Source organism: Falco rusticolus, chromosome 9 (assembly GCF_015220075.1).
Source record: "Falco rusticolus isolate bFalRus1 chromosome 9, bFalRus1.pri, whole genome shotgun sequence".
In the NCBI taxonomy this organism is placed as follows: domain Eukaryota; kingdom Metazoa; phylum Chordata; class Aves; order Falconiformes; family Falconidae; genus Falco; species Falco rusticolus.
The window spans coordinates 23,030,867-23,051,580 of NC_051195.1; the positions used below are offsets into that span (position 1 = coordinate 23,030,867).

At 42.3% G+C, this 20,714-nt stretch overlaps 1 protein-coding gene across 2 annotated transcripts; it reads right to left on the reverse strand.

The window, feature by feature from the left end:
- Positions 1 to 206: 206 nt before the first annotated feature.
- ATAD1 (ATPase family AAA domain containing 1) lies at positions 207 to 19,596 on the reverse strand. 2 transcript variants are annotated; one of them, XM_037399868.1, is made up of 10 exons: positions 19,470 to 19,596; positions 17,200 to 17,375; positions 15,381 to 15,479; positions 14,983 to 15,103; positions 13,143 to 13,343; positions 11,880 to 11,986; positions 8,958 to 9,047; positions 6,829 to 6,879; positions 3,765 to 3,901; positions 207 to 3,221 (listed from the first exon to the last, which is right to left on the reverse strand). In XM_037399868.1, the coding sequence occupies exons 2-10, from the start codon at positions 17,359 to 17,361 to the stop codon at positions 3,101 to 3,103; spliced, it is 1,089 nt and encodes a 362-aa protein (XP_037255765.1). In that variant the 5' UTR covers positions 17,362 to 17,375; positions 19,470 to 19,596; the 3' UTR covers positions 207 to 3,100. The 2 variants fall into 2 exon arrangements, with proteins under 2 accessions (XP_037255765.1, XP_037255766.1); XM_037399869.1 differs by lacking the exon at positions 6,829 to 6,879.
- Positions 19,597 to 20,714: the final 1,118 nt, after the last annotated feature.

Genomic DNA, 20,714 nt, shown 5'->3' on the forward strand with positions numbered 1-20,714 from the left:
GGCAGCGTCTTTGGCTCCCCTGGCTGGGGCTCCCGGCACCCTGCTCATTCAGAGCGGTGCCCGCAGCCCCAGGCTCCCAAGCACCAGCCAGGGAAAAGATGCCCTTGTCCAAGCCAGTCTCAAATAAAAAAAGCGCTGTATTTACAGAAACCAAACATGGACACGCTGGTGAAGGTTACAGAAAACAGATCAACAAAAAACACAGAGCAAACAAACGACACATTTATTCACCTGTTACTTAAGAGTACTCCAAAGGTTTCTGTTTGCGCTGCAGTATTGGACTGGCAAGATGAGCCACTTTACAGCCCCGGGAAAATTTAAGTACGGCCTGTACTGTACACATTGCCTACCCCTGGCTGCTATGGTTGAACAGGTTCTAAACAAATTCTTTGCCTGCTGGGAATGTCTGTGCCTCTTCCTACCAGAGGATTCAACCTTTAAACCCCACGGAAGACCGTTTCACATAGAACTTTGCGCTACAGCACGGAGCTCAGTACCTGCCCCAGCCCACAGCTCTGAACGATGCTCCTCACTTTGAGCAGCTGGCCCTGGAGCTGCAGGAGAGGGGCTGGGCTTGCCCCCACCCTACGGCAAGGCAGGAGCAGATGCTGAGGAGCCCAAACCAAACCACTGGAGACATGCAACAAACGTGGCCGCGTTCCTGTGTGACAAACTATGCCACTTGCCCAGCCTTTCTGGCAAGCTGCCTGAAGGGTCCGGGCTTCGACAAGGACTCCCAAAGCGGCAGCAAAAGTAGACCAGTATGGAAAAGTCCTTTGAAAAGTGGGAATTACACTCCAGCTGAAGTAACTGTCCTCAGGGCAATGAGAAATAGCCCCGTGTGCCTCTCCAAATCAGCCCCTAAGCCTGCAGTGATGCGCTACAGGCACAAGGTAAAGGCAAGATCCAGCTCGCACGCAAACAGCCAGGTTTTGGGAGACACACACAAAAAGGAGATCGGAGCTCAGCTGGCGATAGACTGGCCCTGATACCTGCAAACATCCAAGGCTTTGTTCGTGTTCCCTGCCCTCAGTTTGACACTTAAACTCCCTTGAGAGCACACTTCAGAGCCACTCTGTTAAACCCAATTGAGACTGCATTCTTCAGCTGCCTGTGCTGCATCTTTACCAAGTAGGAAGCACACTCGAAAAAGGGAGGTGGCAGGATGAGCCCCATCATCGCACCAGCCTGGCATTTCTCAGGTGTAACAACTACCGAGAGGGGCTGGGAGAACTTCAGAGTAGGCACTGAAAACAAACTGAATAGCCGGAGAACCTCATCCAGCATGTGCATAACCCAAACCTTCCGAGAAACCAGCTTCCAGTCAGCAGCACTATTTGCATGTTTACTTTTAAGGGCTAATCCTTGAACTCGGGCTCTCCCAGAGCTAGCACTGGCACACATCCCTGCCTTCTGCCCTGACTTGTGGCACTGGCATTCCATTATCCCAGACTTTTTAGATTTCCACAGCCCAGTATTTCTGGCATGCCTAATTTCCTATGTCTTTGTGTTACAGCAATACGCATTTACCATAGACTTCTTTCTCCGTATCAAAAAGCAAAGTAATTATTAAACTGTTTTTAAAAACCCCATGTTCAGTACCCAAGGAGATTAAATTGGGCCAAACTAAGACCTGCTACGCCTGGTGCATTACACAACCGGTGTGCCAGAGAGGACACCAGCGAGAACACTGTGCTTAATGCAAATGGTCATCAGCACCCAATACTGCAGGACAGCTGGCTCCAGCTGTCTGTATTTCACTTTGCAGTGCCTTTCACGTTACATTATCTGGCTTTCAGCGCTTGCCTTCCCTCGATAGCTAGCAGAACCGTGACACAGCGTACCACCCCGTGGGTCTGAACAATACCGATTACATTTGTCTTGAATTAGTGCACAATTCATATTATTATTATAAGAAGAAAAATCAAGTTATTGAAAACCTACCAACAATAACTCTACCGAAACACTTTTGCCACTTACACTTTTAACCCCTTGCCTTTATCACTCTGTAACGTTACATGAATTTACTAAAACTCTTACCAGCCAGTACAGCAGAACTTTGCTAAATCACATTTATAAACCTAAAACCTATTCCCATCTCTTCACCTTTGCAATCAGAGCATGTGACAGAGCAAAACATCACAAAACATCCCCCCATGCCTCAGAGCTATGCATATGACGCTTCATGGTACAATGTCACAGTGCAGCAGTGGGTCTTCCAGAGGAGATTAAAAATAGCAGCAAACCCTCGTTACAATGCATAATAGATCAGAAAGCCGCAGTTTCGGAGACCTTATAATATGTAGGGCTTCATGAAAGACCAGTTAAGAACCTACTCTAACTACTCACATCGAGGGAAAAATAAAAATAAAACCAGCATTCATTTTAAAAGCCTCAAAAAGCAGAGTTCATACAAAATGAAGAGTATTCAAACATTTTTACAGTAGTTTACTATCTTTACTAAATGGCACCAGATTTCAAGTGGTCATGTGAAGGGAAAATCAGTAACATTTCAAATTTTGCCTGGAAGTTATTCTAGAAGCAGAATTTCTATCTTCACCATTTGCTGCTAAAAGGAAGAAGTAAATGTGAATTGAGTATCGACAAGTCTTTAATCTATACGTCTTCTGATTTGGTTTGATTCAGTAAGTAGAAAAGCTTTTCCATACTCAAGTTATCTACAGATTATGTCTATATATATAAAAAAATGTGTGGATATATACATTTAATACATACACACACGCTCGTACATATATACACACACTGGTAATGGATTGTCTCCCCTCCACACCGGTGACCTGCTGAACCCATGCACCACGTCAGAACCTGCTTTAAGGCTACACAGTGTATTGATTATGGGACAAGACACAGGCAGTTGCTCTTGGTCTGGGCTATAATTGTTCCACTTCATGATCTACTGTTATGCTTTAGTTGTGCATGACAATTTCAATAACTTAGAATTTGTTGTATAAAAACAATTCCAGAAACAGAACTCCCTTATTCAAGGAACATCCCCGCTCCCACCCCCGACCTTGTTTTTGCTAACTGATTACAGAAGTCAAACTAAATCACATCAGAAACTGCAAACACACAATTTGTCTTAATCTAAACTAACATGCATCAAAACATTCTGCAGTGTGGCATCCTTTGATTTTCTCATCTTCTCAATTGCCCTGTGGAGATCCTGCTGCTGCACAGGCCGAATTTCATCTTCGTCATGGCTTTAAAAGAAAGAAAGAAAAAAAGCAAGGTAACGATTCAGGTGCTGTGTAACAGTTATTCAAACAATGAGAAATAAATCACTGCAAACAGCAGCTGACACGGACCCAGCGTTACAGTGGAAACATGCCCCTGTCCACACCTGCATGACCTGCAAGCACGGGAGATAATCAGAGGAACAGCACAGCAACCAGAGTTCTGCACGTTCGAGAATGTTACCAGCATTTAAACTGGTAATGCAGCGCAGTAATACCACGTGGTGGTTCATGCCACCTCAAGCTTGGCACCTTAGAACAAGTAGTCTTACTTTCAGTCAAATTGAACAAAGGTAACTTACTTGTTGGGTTTTTTTGTTGTATAGTAGCAATTTGTTGAGAAAAAAAGAGAACCTCCTGCTTTCTGTGAATCACAGCACAGTTTTTTAAACCCCTAGAAATTTGTAACTCAAATCAGAAGATACAAACTATTAATTGGACAGTGTGTAGCACCAGAAGCATTCACAACTGCTATTCAGCTACCATAAAAGACAGAATAAAGACACATACGTTTCTTCCTCATTGGCAGAATTAACATATTCCCTGACACAGAGGAGTGCTGCATCCCGGCACATTTCCTTCAGATCACTGCCTGAGAAGCCGCCAGTCTCTTTAGCAACTTCTAGGAGATCCACATGCCTGTCCACCTGTCCAAAAACAAAAAAGGACTCTCAAGTTCATTTACTTTGTTCACCAAGGACAAGAAACAGTCACCTCCAAGTATTTTTACCTGCCCTAAGATGATCTTTCTCAGTCTTGACCTTTTTTTGAGAACTAAAAGAAAATTGTTTTATTAACTTAAGACTTTGAACCCTCCAAGCAGTTCATTTCATTAAATAAAACTGATGCATCATCTCATAAAACTCTGTAGCTGATGAAAAAAAAGAACAGGCAACCAAAAGCAAACCATCACATTGGTGTATTATGTCACTGACAAAGCTCCTGTGTGGTTTTGGAAGCCTACTGGATGGCAAAAACTGGGTCACAGAAATAATGACCCATTTATCCCAAATGCCCACACAAGCCTCCTGCAACGGCACTGCTTTTTTTGGTAAGGGGCTCAATCAGACCCTATATACATCTTTTTATCTGTAGACAACGAACACAACCCAATGGGTCTCCTTTCACAGCCACAGCCCTTTTTTAACATTATTTGAATGACTAAGTCTTGTTTTCATAAGCACGTCTTTTGATCAGTTACACAGCAAGGCTGGAAAGAGCTCCCATCACATTTACCTTTTGTTGTTGCCACCTTTCAGTGCAGAGTAAGAACTTCAAAAGCAGTTGTTCACTATCTCAGCAGCTCACTTGTCTGCTGAGTTACTGAACAACTGCTCCTACTTTATACAACCATGAAACGGGGAACTTGGAGGCAAAATAATGTGTTTAACTCCGTGCACTGGATCAGACTGAACTCTTTCCAGCCAAGACCCCACAGTTACTCAGTCCATTTACAGCATTTCTGCTAACAGCCCCTTCCAGCACATTTTCCAATGCATCAGTATTTCCTTTTCAGAAGTTAAAGCCAAACTAGTCTAATAAAAGGTTGAAGCTATGGGATGACTTCTTCCAGGAGGGAAACTATTTCATGGTGATGAAAGCAAAGCCCCAGATGTAATCTCTGCTGCTTCCAGCTACCCCTTCAACCCATGTACTCCCCAGGATAACCCAAGAACGCATCAACATCCACCAAGCACCCCTCCAATTCCCCGCTGTTCCTCCCGCTTTTATTGAAGGACAAGGGTTACAGTCACACTGTCCTGTTGGCTCCTATCTTGAGCTTCTACGTAAGCTCCAGCTTCCTGACCTATGACTCAGCACGCAGTGCTCTGGTTTAGGACTGCAGCAAGCCGTCTGGCTGTCCAGCATGGAAATTAAGGCAAAAGTGGCAGCTGGCTTACACCAAAGTGCCTCATACAGACACTACAGCCTTACTATCTTGAAGTGCTTTGCTTAAAAGTGTGATCCTGCACACAAATACTGAAGCCAGTAACAGTCAGCTGTGGATCTGCAAGGTATCTGCTCATTATGGGGCTGAAGGCCACCAAGAATTGAATGGAGCAGCACAGCTGGCTAAGAATAAATAGAAAACGGGCACGTTGTATAGCAGGCATTAACAAGGATTTCCCTTTGAGCGAGAAAAAAGAAACAAAACAAGATTTTAAGACAGGCAAGGAAAATGGAGGGCATGACTACACCTGTCACGTGAAGGACTGGCAGGAAGTTTGTCACCCTGGCTAAAAATAAGCTGGGCTTGAGATCCAATTATTACTCCAATGGGATAACCAATAAAGGTTAATCCCTGCCCCTCTGCCAAACGCCGTTTGTGTGGCTGTGGTTCACTGCCAGATGCTCGATACATCTTGCATTCTTCCAGGTCCATATTCAGGTGCTGATTTAGTTTTTGCTGAAGGCCGTAAGGCCAAGGTGCTGCAACTCCCAGACCCAGCTGCCAAGGCAAAAAAGCCACAGGGTCCATTTGTGTGCAAGGGCTGGGTGGCTGCAAACATACAGGGAGCCTGTATAAAGGTCTACTATTTAGCATAGCTCCCTAACAGCTCTTGAAGAGAAATTTGAGTCTGAAACCACCACTTGCAAGAGACATTTTAGTTTGAGATTTTCTGCAAACAGGTCAGCTCTTCCTACACAACTCCTTTGCCACTTTGTAGCAGTCCCATTTTCACATCAGTATCTAATATTTTGTGAAAAAGCCAACCTATATTCTAACCCTGTACAAACAACCCAAAATTTGCAAAGCATCCTCCCCAATAGCTCAGCCACTTGCAATGATGAGCTGTGATTTTTAGGCCTCCCAAGAAAATGTAAGTTGGTTTTACTAATAACTTATATTGATTAGGATAGACGTCAACCCAGAGACACTTTGCAACATTAACTACAAGACAATTAGTGCTTCAGACTAAATTTGGCAGGAACTTCCAATAGCATAGGCCCCATAGTCAGACACTACCAGATGTGCTCATACCTATCCCTTCCCCTCATCTTGGAATGCAGATGGCAACCCGAACACCACACAATATCAGTAACAACATCTATAGTAGTTTTCCCCTAAAGGAAATATGAGCTATGGATCAAAGTGCAAAAAGCAGCAGTCAAAAAATGTAATTGCTCCTTTCTTGACTTAAGCCAACAGACTTTACAGAGTTAAAAAAAATAATCAGGATCTCTTGTCCCTGCTTCACAATGTCTTGAAATTTCTTTCACTGATCAAAGTGATTTCCAAACGCGATTCACCTTCATCTTTAGAGAGATAAATTTATTATCTTGTTACATAATAGGAAAACAGAGACAGAGAAATTAATTTTCCTCAGAGATGGTGAATCACCACAAAATCCAAGACTGCTGCTTTGACTGAGGCTCATGCTTAAACCAGTAAGCAACTCTACTGATTTAACGCCACACCTAAACCCACAAAAGATTCCCAAGATCCCTGGTAGATAATCCCTACCTTACTCCAAGACAGTCAATTATAAAACATGCTTTCTACAACTCCAGAGCTTGCACTCATGAGAACAGTAATACAGCTAATTAACCATTAAAATAGAAATTTACTTACATTTTCATTTTTCAAAATCAGCTTCAAGATAGCTTCCCTTTGTTTCAGAGCCTTAAACAAAAGAGATTAAAATTACTGGACTACAAAAATAAACACATGTAACATCTATCTCAATTTTGCACTCCGCAGGCCTTCAGTCACACAAGCTGATCCCTCAAACAGGAGACGTGATACACACTAAGGAAACCTATCTGATGGCAAATCACTCGGCAAAACAAGATCTAGGGTACTCTGACTCCAGGAGCACATGAAACTAAACATTTGAGCATATACATTTACACTGACTACAGGGAAAGGGAAAACGCACTGACATTTAGTCTTACTTTGCCCTAAGTGAGAGCAGCTGTCTCCAAAGATTTCCCATCACCTTTAACAGAGGGCTGACACTCTCGATCTAGAGGATGCTTTCAATACTTTGCTAAATCAGATGAAAAGCATAAACTGTTCTGCTTTAAAAAAGAAAAATAAATTTAATTCTACAGATGATGCTTGGGAAATTTTAAGCAATATAAATCACATACTGTAATGAGGTTACTGAAAAAAAGTTAAGTCCTAAGCATATCCTTACTAGCAAAGTAGAACACAGGCAGCAAAGAGATTTGTTTTAGCGTCTCCCAAAACCAAACCTACCAAATTCACTTTCATTGTTAAAAAGGGGGGGAAATACCCCATAGATACTCTAGCAGCTGAACAGTTGACACTGTCTCAAAAAATACTTCTCCCAAACTTCCCTCTGTCTTGTAGATTATTTCTTATAAGTAATTTTGGGCATTTTCACCTCAAACCTGGTTACAAGATCTGCAAGGCTTTAACTACTCTACAGTCATCCTACTTGTGCACACTTCCAATCCACAGCACATAAATTATACTGGCCCTCAATAAAAAAGCTGGAACCAACCTTGGTTGTACTGCAAAGTACCACAGACAAGAACAAAGGCCAAGCTCTAAGTTCATAATATGGCTGTAGCGGGGTAAGGAAAATCACGTGTCCGTGCCCCAAATGACACCTCCTGTTGTAGTTCTGATCCTGAGAGAGGAAGCCAATCCCCGTAATATCCTGAGGCACTGTTACCCGTGGGTAATCCATCGTTCTAACACCAGCTCTTGATAGAAAGACATGATAAAAGTACCAAAATACACATTCTTGCTCCTTACTAATTCAAGGAAAACTTGATAAAACCCTATGAACAGGCATCGCAGAAAAGCAGTAAGTAGGTTACAAATGCTTTGTTTCAAAAAGTATCCGCCCACCGGGAGTGAAAGCCAGTTCAAACAAGATGTGCCTGGGAACATGACTACTCTTGCACAATCAATAAGAGTTTTACTCCTCCAGTTTGTCTCTAAGTTTCTGCAAAAAATGAATAATGAAGGGCATTTCTGTAGCCAGAAGGGAATACTAACAACCATGACTGAACTCTTCATAATACCGATACAAAAACGTGTTGTGATATCGCTAAGTGTTCAAAGGTGACTAAAATACCTTGAAAAGGATGGCGATAGCAAAATTTACAGTAAGGGTAACCTTGTGACAGCTGGCCTAATTGATAAAGACCTAATTACTGCCCGTTTGCCATAAAGCACAAGCAAAATAAAACCAGTTTTTCAGATTGCTGGCTGTGCCCGACTGTGGAAAGGCTTGAGCAGAATGTAGGCTTTGATAGGCAGATTTCATTCCCTCTTCTTAAAAACTAAGTACTGTGTATCTGTAAGGTATAAATGGTAGTCAATATGTACCTGCTTCTCGACATTATCTGACCTGGTGCCACTCTCCCCTGCAGGCAAGGTGTGCAGTCACTTTTTGTGGTTGTTTTCAAATTAAAACTAAGCTCTTTCCAGTGTGCAGTGTCTAAGCCACTCACTCCATTCTTACAGATGAAGAAAACAGGTGGGAAGCTCTCAAGAGCACATGGTATTGTTTCAGGTAAAAGACCCAAGGATTCAAGACTTCTGTGAGAAACTTCACCTTAAAAGCTAAATTATATATGAGCTTCTAAAAAACTAAACCCAGATCAAAATAACGCAGCATTTCTTTGTAAAAAATCCAGAGACAGGCGCTTCCTGGTCGATAAGGCACAGGCCTGCAGCTCAGCTGCTAAGTGCACTGTTCAGGCAAACCTGGCATGACTTACAGGTTGGTTGATGTGAAATCGGGTTGGCATTCTTCTCATGATTGCAGAGTCAAGATCCTGAGGACGATTGGTGGCTCCCATAACTATTACCTGTATACAACAACAGAAAAAAACTAGTCAGCCTGAAACCAGCTTTTGAAAACATCACCATATTGGACTTTCAAAATCAAACATCTGACTCCTTCACACTTTATCAAGAACATCGACATTGAAAGAAGTTACGTAAAGTTTCTTGGTACTGATTTCAGCAACTGGAGAGGCAACTAAAGACAGCACTGGTACCACAGGGTACCATCTGGGTAGAGATTAAATTTTACACTGGTCTGAAGTCTCCTGAGCCTGATTTGAGCGTTCAAACTCAAAGCAGTAACCCAAAACTCGTGCTTATATATCTCTCTCTATATATATCTTATCTTTGTGATGTCTTCTTAGTTCCTTATGGTCTAGAAGGAACTTGAAAGGAGATGCTTTGATAAGGTATTAAAAAATGTGGCATTTTTGTGCTGTGTTGAAAAAAGAAAGGCAATCAGTTCACCAGGACAGCCAAACTGGCAGCTTTCCAATGCATTACAGTGTTGTTTCTTTTTTTTAAGCATTGGAAAAAGCATTAAAAGTCAGCCAAGAAACTATATGCACTGGTATTCTGTAACAGCAGCGCATGAGGTGTTTACAAGCCAAGTTCAATAAAAGAATATTCACCTCATTTGACTGTATTCCAGTTATTAGTTTAAGAGCAAGTTTACTTTCCATTCACATCAGTCTTGTTTTCTCATTTGTTATTCTAAGTTATGTACATTGTAAATACCCAGTCACAAAAGTGAAAAATGTCTGGGAAATTAATCTCCTATCAATACAGTTTCCTGACGTGCTTCTGGCCTTTTGTCTGGGGTCAGTGTTCCGCAGCCAGCCCTGGCAGCTGCAGCAGCCCTGGCCAGGCTGGGCTGCGCGGCCCGGAGCAGTCACCCTGCCACCTAGAGGCTTGACTACACGGTGGCCGACTGCTACGCACAGAAAAAGCCCAAAGGCACACTTCGTCAGGGCTCCCCAGCAGTCCTCACCTTCCAGAAAGCGCTATGCCTGCAAGCGCTTGTGCTCGCCAGCGTGCCAAACAAGTTATGTTCGGCTTAGCTGACTCCTGCAAAAAAGCATCACCGTACCCCTGCTGCGCTTCCCCGGGGTCTATGCCAAAGCCCAACGCTGGACCCAAAGAGTTGTTCCTTCTGTGCCACCGGGGCGGAGAAACCTTCCCAAACGCGGCTTTGGCTGCAGGTTCTGCGGACGTGAAGTGTGGCTGTATGGGGCTTCCAGACTTGAACGGTCCCTTCAAGCAGCATAGCACTGTTTTCCAGGCACCGCGCCCCAAGATCCTGCCAGCCTCAAGACTACATCCTTGGCAGGTTTAGCCCAAAGCTCAACATGCTTTTCAGGTGCAATCAACAGAGGAACACGTAACATTCATCGTAACACTTATTTACAATTTCCACTTAGCACTTGGAATTTTTGTTACCGTAACAAAAGCCAAATTCAATCCTTATTCAAAGGAAATTTGTTTGACGAGAATCACACAATCTACCCAAAGCTCCCAAGAAAACATTTGTAGTTAACAGAAGAGCCCAGTGAGCTGGCTGTCAAAACCCGAGACAATGCAAGTGTCAAAAGCATCGCTTGAAAAACACTTCCTGAATTGCAACGACATCTCGGGGAGATGCCCGAGATACAGTACTGAAACAAAATACTCCTGCTGAAAAACTCCCCAGAAACTTGAATCAACCCCTGCAGTGCCTCCAGCCAATTTTTTGCATTGCATTTCATTTTGGTGGCTCCCTACCCTGCAGAGCCATACAAGTAAAGGAGAAGAGCGACTGCATGCTGAACTCAAGAGATGGGTAAGACCACATATCTTCTTACTGCAGGGAACGAACAATTCAACTTGCTCCAGGAAGTTGTCAGTATGTTGGGAAAAAAGATAATACATTCAAACACTGGAAGAAATGTGTGCTTTCAAGATCATATTAGCTTCCAGTTAAGTTTTCAAGCCATTGGCCTCTTATTAATGGTAAGCAGTCTGCTTTAAAGCTCCTCAGTATATGTATTCACTGTGTTCTAATCAGTTTTTAGGAAATCAACTGGAAAAAATCTTTAGCACAAGCTTGAGAGAGGAGGAAAAGCAGATTTTTACAAAGAACAAATGGTGGTCGGAGCATCAGAACCCATTCACAGAAAAATACAAACTAAAAAGGCTGAAGATTTTAGAAGTTGAGAATAAATATCCTTTTCAAAGGCCTTAAAAAGAACTGCAGTTCCAGGTTGCAGTTCAGAAACATACCAAGCAGGCTTTTGTCAATGCTACATTCATTTATTTAATAAATGTTTTTTGTTTGGTTGGTTTTACAACACCAGCAGCTTTTGTATTTTTTCCCCTCCAAAATACCGTACTTCTAGAGAGTATGGGAGGGGGACGGAAGAATACAGGAATGACAGGATGGAAGCATGGCTCCATTTAATACAATTTGTCTTTTGATAACATCAACTTCTCTACCCTTTCAGACTAACTCTGGAGTCTAGTGCATGTCTGACACCAGCCTAATGCTCTTCTGGAAACAAAGCAACTAACCTGCAACTCTGATGAATACTTAAATCTTTCAGTACCTTCCCTGAAATCAAAGATTCATTTCACCTGAAGAAAATATTGTTGACAAAATATTTTTTGAAACAGTTTAAAAAAAATTCCCAATTTTGGCAGCTCAAAATATACAGCTACATTATTAAGACTTAAGACACTTCTGAAAAGAACACCTCAATTAAAACTAAAATACCCACAAAAACAGTCTTCTCAAGAAGAAAGCTCTTCCCAAATGGCTCAACGCACAACAACCAAGAGGGAAGAATCACATTACTTTTCTCATCTTCCTCTGTACTTACTTGGCAGTTATAATCAGTGTCCAGTCCATCCCACAGACTCATGAACTGAGCTTTCATCATAGCTGTAGCTTCATGGTCAGAACTCGATCGACTTCGTAAGAAGGAATCTGTATTAAAGAATTCAGATAGAGCAGTTTACTTTCAATCCTGCCATAGAAACTACGCTGTTTGATTTCTCACGTGCAGACCTGAGCTATTCTCTACCTTAGAAATACTTTTTTTAATAAACATTGTCAACAAATGAAAAATATTTCTTACCATGAAGAATAGAAAAATGGAATCTCATGCTATTTTTAAGCACATCTTTTAAATTACATTACATGAGTATGCACCCATCACACAAGATTGTCCCAAATCTTGTGCTCCAAATTTTCCCTTTCCTGAATACATGGAAAGTGTATCTGTCACCTGAATTTCTCAAGCAGAGACGGAAGCATTCAGACTTTGGCAAACTAGAAGACACCAAAGCACAGAACAGCTAGCTGCAGGACAGACTCAGTTATGCAGAGCTCTAACTCCACTAGTCATTGCCTAAAGAATTTCCAACAGCTAGAAAAACACTACCTTTTTCACACCTATAAAAAAAGGATAAAAAGTATCTTAAGAACGTAGCCCCAGCATAAACTGTGCAAAGAGTAAAAGCTTCATCAGGCTTTGTTTCTTCAAACTGTACAACTCACAAAGAAGCGCCAGTGCCACGAGGCAATGGGCAATTTTAACTAAACTGCTCAGATTCACACGGACTTAAACACTAACGTGACAAGCCAAAATGCGCTGAACAACCAACACCCTTACTGTCTCCCTAGCTGAATTTCCTGTCCTCCTACTTCTTTACTATAATTAAATATTTTTATAATTTAAATATTTTTTTATAATTTCAATAAAATTAAACTATTATTCTCAAGCTCTCCTAAACCTGTATTTTATTTTCCACTACATGCCCACATGGCAGAAGCGCTGAAGGCGATGGGTTTCCTGAATAAGTAGTTCCCTTGACAGAAGAAAAGCCCTCCTCATGAACCACCTTTGCCAAACCAAAAATAAGCAGCAAGTTGTTCTGCTTGTAATTTCCTTCACTAACACAAAGAAATATTTTTCCTAAGCCACCACTTCTTTACAATACTATTTATATTACTAAACCTTCTTCCATTATAACCTTTTTTAAGGGAAAGATGACAGCAGATTAATCTACCCATCAGTGTGAACTTACAGTTTCATGTCACTCTGCCATAGTTACTTTCAAAAAAAAGATACGATTTTTACCTATTTCATCAATAAAAATGATGGATGGTTGGAGCTTTATAGCAAGGGAGAAGACAGCAGCAGCCAGTTTTTGAGACTCTCCATACCATTTGTCTGTCAGTGTTGAAGGCTGTAGATTAATAAATCGACAACCTGCTTCCTTTGCCGTAGCTTTGGCGATCAGTGTTTTGCCACAACCAGGAGGGCCATAGAGGAGTACTCCTGAAAAGGTAACAGTGTTAGAACTCTGGTCGCTGTATAGAAAACATGCTTTGGTATGACAGACCTGGTATCGTCCAGGCTTGTATTTTAGCCAAGTTTTAAAAGGTAAGAAATCAAGTTACACAGCGTTCCATCAAATCAAATACAGAGTTATTTCAGATATCCTTATTATTATAAAATTAAAGCTAAGAATATCTAAAAACAGGTATGATGAAATTCAAGGGAAATATCTGTCTGAAAGATGGCTGTCTTATTATTGTGACTATAAAGGTTACATGAAACTAAACCCCTATTTATTTTCTGTAAGCATTTGACAGACCTTGTTTATAGCCAATTTCAGCCTTGCTAATAAAACAGCACAGAGAGGGGAGGGAAAAAAAAAACCCAAACAGAACACAGAATCTACAAACATTTTAAACAAATTACCCACAATTAAATATGACATCTCGTATTTTTAAACTTGCCACAGTGAAAAAATTCACAGTAGTGTTCTTCCCAACATAGTCATAAAGAAAACAATTTCAAGAAAAAAAAATTAACTCAAGCAAACCTGAAACAGAATTACCAGGTGGGTTTTTTTTCTGTTTATGTGACTGACTACCCCAAACATAATTACTCTGAAGCAATGACTTCCAATTAACACACAGTGCAAGCCACTAATAAAACTGGGGATCTTGCCCTATGTGGAAAGTCTGCTTTAAAAAGATAAATAAAAAATATTTTTTTCCTTCAACTTATTAGATCATTATATTGAAGTAATTGCCCAGACAGTTTCAATTTGTGACTTAAACAGAAAGTAGCCTGGAAAAACTAAACCAGTTACAAAACTACTTCATTTTCCATCACTTAGTACACAAAACTGAGATGCTCAGATACAGGCAGTTTTCACAGAATATTCAGAAGACAATATGCCAGGGATCAGAGTAGTAAAGAAACTTTGGCATTTTGTCCAACATTTTAGGTTCAAATTCTGCTTGTTTGCAGTAACAAACACCAAATATGGCTGTAAACATTCCAGCAGACAGTGTCCAACTTCTGTTTTACTGTTGGAAAGTTTGTCACCCACTGGTTTTCTTACTGCCTCAGTACCGTGCAACTCAACTCCAGAGAAAATCAAGGCATCTCCAGAAGAAAAATGGGATTTCTGTCTCCTTGAATGACTGGAATTTCTAAGGACTAGAACCGAGAGATGTCTGCAAGATTGGCTTACATTGATGTCTCATGTTTATGACTTGTGTTTTCCAAGACACCACAGAAAGATTAAGCAAGTGTATAAAGCTGTACAGCAGAGTTATAGCTCACCTCTGCAAAAGGACAAGATGAGGTAAAAGAAGAAAAAAAACCAACCCCATGACAATTTAGGCAATTAAAAATGCAGGCTACATAGATTAGTGCACCAAAATGTAACATCAATAACTGAAAAGCAATTACCACTTCATTATTAAGATGAAACTTATTCACTAGGACTTGATTCCACAGCAAGAGAAGAGGAAAAACCTGAGGGGTTTTCCCTGGCATCAGTCCTAACGGTTGCATTTTGGACTGGCAACCCACTTGCTCTTTCTTTTCTGGAGAACTGTAACTTTTTTGTTTGTTTTTTTAAATACCAACATATAAATCCATAACATTTCCTTCCTACCTTTTGGTGGCTGTAAGAGCCTGGAATTCTCAAACAAGTATTTCTTCTTGATGGGCAAAATGACAGTGTCTTTCAAATCTGTAATAACATCATCTAAGCCTGCAATATCATTCCAGGTTACCTAATATGGAGAAACAGTATTAGACATGATCATCAAAGTCCCTGCCATCAAAAAAATATCCACAAGTTTAAAAGCAGTGCAAGGCCTCAAAAATAAAAAAGGCAAGTGATTAAAAAAACTCTGCTCTCAACAATGCAATTTTAGTTTTAAATTACAGAATTTTTTATAAGTATTTCCATAGATACCATCTATGACAAATAATGTCATCTAGAGTCAAAATCAAGATCTTCCATGTCTGAAATGCTTTCATCGAAAAACACAGACAACAGTTTCTTACATGCATGCTAAGTGGGTCTACGAGATGTGCAGCAATACTCATTTCGTATTCAGTAAGCTTGACATTTTTTACTCCAATTTGCTTCATTAGTTTTTCAGCCTGAGGGAAATAAAACGACAAGAAAATCAGAGAAAGAAATTGAATGCTTAATCAAAAAATTAGTTTTTAAAGTACTGCTATTTGGACTCTGAACAGCTTCTCTGTAAGTCACATCTGAAAAGAGGTTAAATCTCTCCGCAGTAGAAGGTTCTGCTATTTCCTAAAGACTTCTTGTCATTTGAGTGAAACTAAATCATACGTCTTAGTTCCCATCGAGTAGAGTGTCACACCAGTCCCCCTACCCCTAAAACCACAAGCCATACATTACAACCTGAAAAGCAACCAATATAAACATTAAAACACAGTCTGCTGTTCAGAACAGGTTTGCAGACACACAGGTAACCTCAGCACAAAATCATTTCCATAATCCCTACAGGAGTTTTCAAAGCTGACACAGATGTGGTACACTTCAAAAAAAAAAAAAAAAAAAGCCCATTTTTCCTTACAAACTTTGTACAGGATTCAGGTGAAAAGCCTGAAACTTGTTATTAAATAGAACTCTATAGAGTTCTTTTACGTGCTTAATTACCTCCATTCACAACCCTGCAAATAAGACACACACACACACTCCCATTAGGGAGATATAATTGTGCTATTATAAAAAGCATCCCCACCCCCCTAAACCTCCACGGCACTGTGTCAAAGAGACAGTATATTTGTAAGAAAAAAAAGGTAATTCACAGAACCCAGTCATTTTTTTCTATGTATTCAATGTTTTCTTTTTCCCAATTCAAAAGGAAAAGTCATTTGTTGTGTCAACACACTTACACAATTCAGTTTCTCTTTATACTCAAACCTGCGGTTAAGTATGACATGGTTTTGGGATATTGCAACCTCTTATATAACAGCTGGCACTAGCACAGTTTGTGAAAGCTGATTTTTAAAGTGGAGCCAATTTTTTAACTAAAGATTTCATTAAAAAAAGAAAACCCACCCAAAGAAGAACTAGGTGGCTCAAAACTGCTGTTTGAATCTGTAAAATTTGTGTCATCCAAAAAACAAAAAAAAGCTGCAACATTTCCTTTAAATACTTTGCAAAGGAAACATTTAGGTGCATTTCAAAACCAAAAGTCAAATCTTTTCCCAGAGCATTAACCCCCACGAGTCATTCTAGTTCAACATAAGGAATGAGACTTTTCACTTTTTTCCTCCCCGTTCCAGACCATTTTGACTGGTACTGGAGCTGCGGGAAGAACAGAGAGAGGGGGACAAAGTGCAAGCTATTCTTAAAAAGGCATTTGGACAGCAGTGTTCCTCTTTGACATGAGCAACTACAGTCCCTGCCTCTGCCATTAAGTTGCCAAAAAGCAGCAAAGAATTAAGTCATTTCTGCTCAAGGTTTTAAAAAGCAACAAAGAGACTGATGAGAGCGTTATTTAACAGGACTGCTGCTTAGCAAAGTTGTCAGAAGCAGAAACGGCACTGGGACCACACACTTGCAGATAATTAGAGACAACATCACACTCCACTTTGAACAGTTTTTCTGCCACTTCAAGCTAGAAATTTTAACTTGTTATAAAATCTAAGCACTGAAAACACTAACCGCCTAGATCCTGAGTTTTACTAAAAAACAATTCTATGGCTTTTTATTATTCCACATACATCTGACAATTATTTTGTTGGTTATTGCAAGTCTAGTTTTCAGTTAGCATATTTCTCTGTTTGAACAATAACAAACAAGAACAGCATTTTAAAGAAAGATTTATGAATAAAATTCTACCTGTTTCTGAGCTTCTACTTTTTGCTTTCTGGTTGGATCAATGGCATCAACCATCCACTTAATGGTAAAGTATGTTACAGCACCAAATATGGTTAAACGAAAAATTAATCCGACCACTTCATTCCGGCTCAGGGGACGTGAAAATGTTTCAGCATGGACCATTTTGCTTCTCAACACTAAATGTAAAAAAAGTGCAGGGAGGGACAGAAAGCAAGCAAATTAAAATTGAGAAAACATCTACCTTATATTTAAACACCATTTTATTAAAAGCTATTTCCCAGGCACACAATGGGCATAAAGCTTACCATGAAGTCATAATGAAATACCTCAATAGCACAACCCCAACAGATAAAATCGCGTAAGATTAAAACATGCAGCACTAAGTGTAACAATTGTTTCATTTCCATTTTCAGTAAGCAGACAAGAAATGACAGCAACAATTTAAGGCCTTCCTTCTTGATTGACTACATGCCAAAAGGTCCTGATTTCACTTGTCCCTCAAGAAATCTGCATTCCTTTCAGCTATACAATACCCTAATAAAAGCAATAACGGTTACTTTATGTCAGTGCCAAGTTTACATTCCCTTTAAGACTGACGCTTTGTGACTGTTACTGACTTAAGAATGCTAAGTCATGGAGACAAAAACTACATTATTTAAACAGGGAGTTCTTTTCCCTTAGAGGAAGTTTAAAGGAAAGGCACTCAACTGCAACATTAAGGAGTGACTGACAACTCATATTTGAGTAAAACAAGGTTAAGAGCTAGAGCCTGCAGCTAGCAGAATATATTCTGAGTTATTAATATCCCTGGAAAACTGAAAATGCTGGATGTGGCACACAGCTATCAAGGGAAAAGGCTGGCTGCTGTATGAGCCAAACCCAGGAAGTACAGCACCTTCAAGTTAAGGGAGCAGGCTGTAGAGAAGAAAAAACCTCTTCCTAAACCACTGAAAAATTACTTATAAAATCAGGGTTTTCCTTCCCCAATTTACTTTCTCCTCAGCTGGTGGGATTTCTGCTCTCCCTAAAGCTCTCCCCGTTTACTGCCCGGTTTTCCTGCTGCAAGGGCAAAATCAGTGGCAATTCCTTTGGCAGCTTCCAATGCTCCCTGGCTGGTCTCCAAACTGAGCAGTCAGCCAGGGAAAAGCTGGACTACCTACAGCCAAGATACCCTTGAATTCCCCCTCACTTGGCTGGCAGCTGCACTATGTCGACCCCACCTTCAAGTCAAGGCCATGCCATACCATAGATTCTGTTTGCAAGGATTTGGCAGACTGGAATCAGGAGAAGTACCATGACATGCTAACCAAAAGACATCGATGGTTTGCTGCTATATCTCAGTGCAGACCACTAAAACAGCTTTGGCTTTTTTAACTCTACATTCTCTGTTTAGAAACTAAAAAGTCAAGACTGTTGCTGTGCCTACCTGCTTGGTTAGGCATCTAAGCAAGTAATACAGAACAAGCAGATTCTGCATATTCTCTTAAGCCTGACATATTAAAATAAAATGTATTCAGCGAACAAGAAAAAAAGATTCCAAAAAAGCCCCAGTGCAAAAGCCCACTTCTCAGGCGATCCTTGCTCTGAATACCGGTTGTAAGAAAAAGCTGTAACAGGAGAGACATTTAAGCGTGATTTCTAAACAAAATCCTGCTTATCCCGCATGAATTTTAGCACGTATTTCCTAGCCAGACTGCCGAGAAAACGAGGACAGTTAGTTGAACGGCAAACTCTAGCTCCGTACGGCTACCGCCGCATTCGGTTCCAGCCCTGCCTGCCGCGTGCCAGCGCTCCCCTTAGAAAAACGAAACCGAAGGAGAAGCGGTGCTGGCCGCCGCTCCGCTCCCGCGAACGCTCGGGCACCGCGAGCACCCCCGCCTCTCCCCGAGCCCTCAGGCAACAGTAACCGCTCCCGCTCACGGGCTCGGCGTTACCCTCGCGCAGCCCCCGCGACCGGCGGGGCGGCCACCGGAGCCGGACGCACAGAAGAGAAGGGGCAGGGCAGGGCCGCCCCGCCGGGCCTCCCGGGGCGCCGCCGGGCCCCAGCGAGGGCAGCAGCAGGCCTCGGGCTGCTCCCGGCCCCGCCGAGGACGCGGCGGCGGCCCGGGGCCCGGCCGCGGCGACGCGGTGAGGCGAAGGCGGCACCGGTGAGAGCCGCGCCGGGCCCGACCGGACCCGGCCGCCCGTGACCTTCCCGCCGCCCGGCATGCGCGGCCGCAGGGGCAGGCAGCGGCGGCGGGCGGCCGCTCGCTCTCCCGCCGGTGACTCACCCCTCGGGCCGGTCTTTCGAACACGCAGTCGGCCGGGTCGCGGAGCGGCGGGGGCCACACGGGCGGCGGCAGGCGGCAGCCAGCAGCTGCGGCGGCAGCGCGGGCCCTGGCGCGGCGGCGGCGCGTCCCGGGCTTCCTCCTCCGGCCGGCTCCCGCCGCCCCGCACGAAGGTTCCGGGCGCCGGCCCCGCCCCGCGCCGCGCCGCCCGGCCCAGAGCCCCCGGCCCCCGAGCCGCCCCACGCCGAACACCCGCTCCCTCATAAACACCCTTCGTCCCCCCTCGAAAGCAGCGACATTGCAGAAGTTAACAGGTCAGGTTTGGAAAACGCGGTATCTGGCAGACTGGGGATGCTAAGGGATATGCCAGAACGAAAACCATCAACGTTTGAGGATGCATCAGTGGTTTACTACGAGATACTGAGGTAATAGTTTTCCAATTTCAACCTGTAATGAAAACGGTGGCTTCACTGTCTCTCCCTAGTAACAGAAAAATGTCCAGAAAAAGGTTAAAAGAAGGGGATCTGTGGAAGAAGTGTAATTAATCTGACGTTTTGGCAACTCGCCTTCAGCTCTGCTGCCCTTGTGCCAGTACCACTGATGCCCCACAGCCACTCAGACCCAGCTGTGCCCCTGATAGCCGGGGCGCTTCGTTACTTGTGGCCCAGACAATGTCCAGGGGCTTCCTGATCCACGGCAGCACTGTAATGTCTCCACAGCACCTGCTCCACCTCTGCCACCTCAGGTGGTGAACGGGTGCCACACACCCTCACCCCGTCCATCGTCTGTCATCAAACCCACGTGCAAACAGATACGCTTTCAACGTGGTTGCGATTTTACTGAAGTACTGTTCCAGTAGTTTTGGTTCAGTTCCATTTATTGGATTAATATCCACCAAAATGACCAAAATACCAAAAAAAACCCCAAAGTTTTGAAGCAACTTCTGCTCTTCATCCTTATTGATGAATCAGTTTTTCCCTTTTATTGTTTTGTGTGCTATAGTACTTCCAAATAGTGTTTAATCTGAAAATAAATGTATTAATGTCTAAGTGCACATACTGATTTACAGAAGGCCTTCCTTTTTTGCTGCTCCTCTAGTCTTTGACAGTAAATAATTTTTTTCTTCTGTCTGTGTAGAGTATGTGAACAGTTTCCCTTTGATGCTTTAAAAATTAACTGGATATAACGGGTGATGTTGACAGCTTTAGCTATTAATTTGAGCTTATATGCATTCTTGCAATCTCCTCT